Here is a 6,961-nt window from a genome sequence, read left to right as displayed (position 1 = left end):
CGGTCTCCACAGCAGAGAAAAGTGGCGATTACTCAATTTAAACACCGGAGAAGGGGTCTAAAAATCTAAAGGAGATTTGGACAAAGAGATTAGGGACGAACGGATGTGGTGGGCTACTATCGACCACCCACATATCCTCTCACGCACGTCCTCATTGAATGGACAGTGTTTTTATTGTTACTTCATCCAGCCTATTGGTCCCCTAATACATGCACGCACACATACACAGAGAGGGAGAGAGAATTTGAATTGAGAGAGCACAACGGAGAAAATGGTCTGGACTAGAGTGTAGACTGATAAAACAGACAGTGTGTATAATCTATAGTGGGCCTATATTAGGACTCTGGTGAACAAAATATTGTGGGTAGACTAGGCCGCGTGTGACAGTGTTCTCTTTTGTCTCGTGCTTTGATGCAGACTGGCACACTGCCACCAGCCAGTGTCCTCAGAAAACCTGGCACGCGCACAGACCTACGCACAAATGACGGGCAGAGAATACCGACACACCGGGGAGCTCGGATACTTCAGTCCAGTACAGGCTACTGCTACTGGGTAAACTGTTATCTCAAAAGTCTCTGTAGGCTAACTTCTGCCATTAGTGGGCCTATGACAGGTTCTAACACTTTTTGCCTATATGATATTATGCTGATTTAACATCTAAATTACCAGTTCAATTCCAATTTCGGCTGCAGTGATTTAATATAATGGGTGACGATTTCATCCCACGCACGTCATCGCGTGCAATGCACGTTTGTTCGTTCATTCATAAACTAATTAACCCCGAAAATTCGTTAAAGATACATGAAGTCAATACAGCATATTTGATATTTCAAGTTTGTTCGATTGTCATATTTCGTCTAGCCTACTTCTAATTATGGATTCTCTGATGTATTTATTTTTTAAATACATTATATTTCCACTTTTGGTCTCGTTTCATTGTGCCTGTCACGTGCACAGATGTAGGCTACAGCCTGTTGCTATGGTTCCAGACAGCGGATGCTGAGGCTTGCCATAGCAGTCTTCCTATTGGTGGAAAGGGCAGCAGTAATAAGTGATGGACAAAGAATAATTAGCTATCAGACAACCTATTCAGAGAAAGCAAGAAAGGTGTGGGGGTCAGAAAGAAATAGGCTAGTGAGTCAGTCAGTCAAAGACAGGGAGAGGTGTAGGAGAGGGGGGCAGAATGAGAGATCTCTCCATGTTGGCTAGGGAGTTAAAGAGCAACAATCTGAGCAGAAATGCAGCTAGGCTTATATAACTGGAATACACACACACACACACATCTACATATGGAAAGTTGAGTGAGACAAATATAATTTTGGAAATATCTGAGAGATCACTAAGTAGAAATCTATCTGGTTCATCATCAGATAGATACAACATCAAGAATATCTTCCTAATATCCAGTTTGCCCACAGAACAGACTCAATTCGTCAGGGAAGGAACTCTACTAGGTGTCCAAAGCGTTCCACAGGGATGCTGGCCCATGTTGACTCCAATGCTTCTCACAGTTGTGCCAAGTTGGCTGGATGTCCTTTGGGTGGTGGACCATTCTTGATACACACGGGAAACTGTTGAGTGTGAAAAACCCAGCAGCGTTGCAGTTCTTGACACAAACCGATGCGCCTGGCACCTACTACCGTATCCTGTTTAAAAGCACATTTTTTTGTCTTGCCCATTCACCCTCTGACTGGCACACAGACACAATCCATGTCTTATTGTCTCAAGGCTTAAAATCATTCTTTAACCTGTCTCCTCCCCTTCATCTACACTGATGGAAGTGTATTTAAGAAGAATCATCAATAAGGGATCTTAGCTTTCAGCTGGTCTATGCCTATACCGCTCGTCCAAATATGGATATATTCTCATTCCATACCTTTACTTAGATGTGTGTGTATTAGGTAGTTGTGGAATTGTTAGATTACTTGTTAGATATTGCTGCACTGTCGGAACTAGAGGCACAAGCATTTTGCTACACTTGCACTAACATCTGCTAACCATGTGTATGTGACCAATAAAATGTGATTTGATTTGGTCAGTCTGTCATGGAAAGAGCAGGTGTTCCTAATGTTTTGTACACTCACTGTACAGATTCTGCTTCAATAAACAAGGGGATAGACTACATACAAATTGCAATATCAAAAAGACATTTATGAAACACATTTTGGTATGTAACTTTTGATAACCACATTAGACGATATTATAAATAATAATTTTGCAAAGACAGGAACATGAATGCTGGCCAAAAAAACGACATCTAAATGCTCTAGTTTTGGTATTTTTGTAAAAATGAATAGTCTGACACACACAGTGCACATAAAAAAGTGAAAGGTATCTCAAAATGTCCTTAAAAAGGCCATCCCATAGTGGAGTCATTAAACAAAAAAGCAAAGCTACCGGTAACTTGATCTACCCTTTGGGATGAGTGGTCTGACAATCCAAAAGAAAACTCAAAATCCCAACTTCAACTTTCCCATGATGAATCCATTTGTCCTGTAAAGGCTCATGGGAAATGTAGTCCAGAAATGCAGTCCAGGTCTCTTCCCACTGGGCACAAACTGGTTGAATGAATGCTGTATCCACGTCATTTTAACAAAAACAATCAATGTGATGACGTTGAATCAACATGGAAAACTGATTGGATTTGTAAAAAGTCATCAACGCAAGGGAATTTAGTCTTTTTTCCAACCGACTTTGAACCTAAATCCAATAACATGATGACATTTTTTTTTGCAACGGAGGCTAGTTAGAGTTTTACTGTGGTTGAATGCATTATATTCAGAAATGTAGTCCAGGTCCGTGGATCTTTTACAGTCTATGTTTTGTACAGTAGAAGAATCATAAAGTCCTCGCTGGTGCACTGAGCCATGTTTCTCTTAAAATGTCCTTGTTAGACAGTTTCTGTGTTTGTTTCATTATCACATGTGGCACATTTGGCAAAGCAGCAAGTTTAAAGGCTTTAAATCCATGTGGCACTTTGTAGATCTGCACTGACAATCCGAACAGGAAGAGGAAAGAGATACCAAGACAGTTCGCTCTGCTTGATTGTAGGAATAACAACACCTGCCCCCAATCAAGATAAAGCACAAGGTAAAGCGTCACCACTGTGTATAAATCCAACCCATCATTTACGGTACATGCTGAGAATTGAAGCATAATAATAATCCTGACGACGTGGAATGCAGGGGGAATCCTCCACTTATAATCACACTGGTTGTGTCCCTCTCTCCCTCCTGCCACTAGCCCACGCTGGCACTGATGACGTGGAATGCAGGGGGAATCCTCCACTTATAATCACACTGGTTGTGTCCCTCTCTCCCTGCTGCCACTAGCCCACGCTGGCACTGATGCGTATCCACTGCAGACCCTGTCTGGTGTACTGGACTGCATGAGCAATACTACTGTGGAGAGTCAATGGCCCTGAAAGTGTATTCAGGTAGTTAAAGAACTCTGGAGAGAGGAGAGACAGAAAGAGGGAGAGAGTGAGAAGGAGAGAGAGAGAGAGAGAGAGAGAGAGAGAGAGAGAGAGGAAGGGAGAGAGAGGAAGAGGAGAGAGTTAGATCAAATCAAGTAAAGCAATGAAACCTAGTATCAACAACCTGAGCTCTCAACTTGCCAAAGCATGTGAAAATAATAATAAACAAAAATGAAACAAACAATCAGAAATCCATAGTAAATATTACACTCACAATAGTTTCAAAATAATAGACAATAATATAACATGTTAAATGTCTATGTACACTGTTGAAACAATGTTCACATTCTCTCTCTCCAAAAAGCCACAACTCTCATTTCAGTCCATCTACACATTGCCTAATAATGGGTTAGTCTCTCTCACCATTGTTGTCTCTGACTAGGCTTTCTGCTAGCTCCCAGTACTCATAGCTGTATAGGACATTGTTGGTGATGTTCAGGTGGTTTGCTGCCATCTGGTGGATACGCAGGGGAATGTTGATGAGGGAAGAGGGGGAGCTGCCCAGGGGGAGGGCTGAGGGGCTGGGGGAGAGAGAGGAGGGAGGCCCCCCTGTGCCCCTGTGGATGAGAACACCACAATGATGCTTCACTGGGGCGAATCAAATCAACCTAATACTATATACACATTCACAAATACATTGCAGAGATTTAGAGGGAGGAAATAAGAGAGGGAGAGACTTCCTTACTTTCCTGAGCCGCTCCAGATGGGGGGTGTAGTAGGCACTTTGGGAGAACTCTGGAACGAAATAAAACCCATGTTTACAATCTATCCAATTTCATTCGAATACATCTGCGTTTAATTGTATCACACCAAATGTTGGTGCTGATGAGGTTTGTACCTTAAAGTAGTCCACTAGAGCTTTGGAGTACTTCAGGGTGAGGGAGAGGATAAGGGTGAGGATGAGGTTTGTACCTTAAAGTAGTCCACTAGAGCTTTGGAGTACTTCAGGGTGAGGGAGAGGATAAGGGTGAGGATGAGGTTTGTACCTTAAAGTAGTCCACTAGAGCTTTGGAGTACTTCAGGGTTAGGGTGAGGGAGAGGATAAGGGTGAGGATGAGGTTTGTACCTTAAAGTAGTCCACTAGAGCTTTGGAGTACTTCAGGGTTAGGGTGAGGGAGAGGATAAGGGTGAGGATGAGGATGAGGCTTGTACCTTAAAGTAGTCCACTAGAGCTTTGGAGTACTTCAGGGTTAGGGTGAGGGAGAGGATAAGGGTGAGGATGAGGTTTGTACCTTAAAGTAGTCCACTAGAGCTTTGGAGTACTTCAGGGTGAGGGAGAGGATAAGGGTGAGGATGAGGCTTGTACCTTAAAGTACTCCAGTAGAGCTTTGGAGTACTTCATGGCTAGGTCCTTCTTCAGACGAAACATCTGCCAGTACAGGAGAGCAAGGCACCGGAAACTAGGGAACACACACACACACACAGCCACACACAAACACACATTTGAAATACCTTATTTGAGTCCACAAATCGCATTACAGTTGAGAAGGATTAAAATATTCAAAGGACACAGATATCCAGACACTTATGGATACAGAAAGCGCCTTCTTCTCCATACAGCAAGGCTGCTATGACAGCTGACACGGAGCAGTACCTCACTACTCAGCTAACAATTGTAGGGAGGGAAAAGGTTTTTGTAATGTTTCCCGTGTAGCTCTCCGTGTACATCCAAGGGCCAGCCGTGCTGCCCTGTTCTGAGCCAATTGCAATTTTCCTAAGTTATTTTTTGTGGCACTTGACCACACGACTGAACAGTAGTCAAGGTGTGACAAATCTAGGGCCTGTAGGACCTGCCTTGTTGATAGTGTTGTTAAGAAGGTAGAAACTAGGGCCTGTAGGACCTGCCTTGTTGATAGTGTTGTTAAGAAGGTAGAAACTAGGGCCTGTAGGACCTGCCTTGTTGATAGTGTTGTTAAGAAGGTAGAAACTAGGGCCTGTAGGACCTGCCTTGTTGATAGTGTTGTTAAGAAGACAGAGCATCGCTTTATTATGGACAGACTTTTCCCCATCTTAGCTACTACTGCATCAATATGTTTTGACCATGACAGTTTACAATTTAGGGTTACACCAAGCAGTTTAGCCATCTCAACTTGCTCAATTTTCACATTATTTATTACAAGATTTAGTTGAGGTTTAGGTTTTAGTGAGTGTTTTGTTCCAAATACAATACTTTTAGTTTTATAAATATTTAGGACTAACTTATTTCTAGCCACCCATTCTGAAACTAACTGCAGATCTTTGTTGAGTGTTGCAGTCATTTAAGTCACTGTAGTAGCTGACATGTACAGTGTTGAGTCATCCGCATACATAGAAACTCTAGCTTTACTCCAAGTCAGTGGCATGTCGTTAGAAAACATTGAGAAAAGCATGTTTTGGTGGTAAAGTTAGGGGATCATTCACTTAGTGTCAAACAGAACTGATCTAGAATGTGGTAACAATGTTCTCAGAATATACAACCTTAATGTTCTAGAAGCGTTTTATGTGACTTTACATGTGTCCAGTTCTCTGAGGGTTAGGACAATATTCCATCAATGTTCCACCAAACATACACAGAACATAGTTGCCATGTTGTCAGAATGTAAGATATTAATGTTCTAGACACGTTTCATGAGATGTTGCAAGAGCATTTGTGTGTATCAGTTGTCATGGCTCCTGACTGGCGCAGTGGTCTAAGACACTGCATCTCAGTGCAAGAGGCATCACTGCAGTACCTGGTTCCAATCCAGGCTGCATCACATCAGGCTGTGGTTGGGCGGCGCACAATTGGCTCAGCAACGTCCGGGTTCGGCCGGTGTAGGCCGTCATTGTAAATAAATAAAAAATCTTAACTGACTTAAATAAAGTATAAATAAAGAAAAGGATGTCACCTGATGGTCCCAAAGAAACATTCTCCCCCAAAACAATTTTCATGACATCTTGTTGCCAAGCATATCAAGACCTTGACTGAAGAACCACTGATCCAATCACAGCTCTTTTAGTCTGTTGGCAAGTTTAGGGATTCTCGTACACAGTGCTTCACCTTACATGTTCGACACACTTGATGACATTGTGCATGTATATAGTAATTATTATCCAACATGTCCTCAGGTTGGATTTGAACTCACAACCTCTTGGTTCACAGCATTCAGATTTTCCTGCTACACTGTTGGAGTTAATATTTGATTTGACTATTCTATCATGGAGTTGATTTACTTATTTCACAGGCTTTCTGTAAAGTCTAATATTGGTGGGGCATATTAACCTGGTTTAATGACACTCCTCAATCACTAGGATCAATCAAATATTTTCTTGAGTGTACTTTTACCAGAGCTGATATTTACTTCAAAGTGCATTCACCCTATTGCTTCCACATATCCAGTTGTTTTAGATCTGAACAAGTGCCTAGGGAGGAGGGGTTAGGGTTTATTCTGGACAGGGCCTAAACTATACTGCCCCAATAAGCACATGTCCTAGAGCAGTGATCATCAACTAGATTCAGTCACGGGA

The 6,961-nt window shown here is 42.2% G+C and overlaps 1 protein-coding gene across 2 annotated transcripts in view; it reads right to left on the bottom strand.

The window, feature by feature from the left end:
• Positions 1-2,133: 2,133 nt before the first annotated feature.
• The window catches only part of LOC112224601 (AF4/FMR2 family member 3-like), a 62,403-nt gene continuing 57,575 nt past the window's right edge, over positions 2,134-6,961 (bottom strand). For both annotated transcript variants that reach the window (XM_042319869.1, XM_042319870.1), the window contains 4 exons: positions 4,782-4,875; positions 4,161-4,210; positions 3,839-4,032; positions 2,134-3,450 (listed from right to left, as the gene is read on the bottom strand). In XM_042319869.1, coding sequence (XP_042175803.1) covers positions 3,329-3,450; positions 3,839-4,032; positions 4,161-4,210; positions 4,782-4,875 — 460 coding nt within the window. In that variant the 3' untranslated portion in view covers positions 2,134-3,328. The remainder of the gene's footprint in view (positions 3,451-3,838; positions 4,033-4,160; positions 4,211-4,781; positions 4,876-6,961) is intronic.

Source organism: Oncorhynchus tshawytscha, linkage group LG03 (assembly GCF_018296145.1).
Source record: "Oncorhynchus tshawytscha isolate Ot180627B linkage group LG03, Otsh_v2.0, whole genome shotgun sequence".
Classification (NCBI taxonomy): Eukaryota; Metazoa; Chordata; class Actinopteri; order Salmoniformes; family Salmonidae; genus Oncorhynchus; species Oncorhynchus tshawytscha.
Note: the sequence above shows the minus strand (reverse complement) of the source record. Positions and strands in the feature narration are given on the sequence as shown.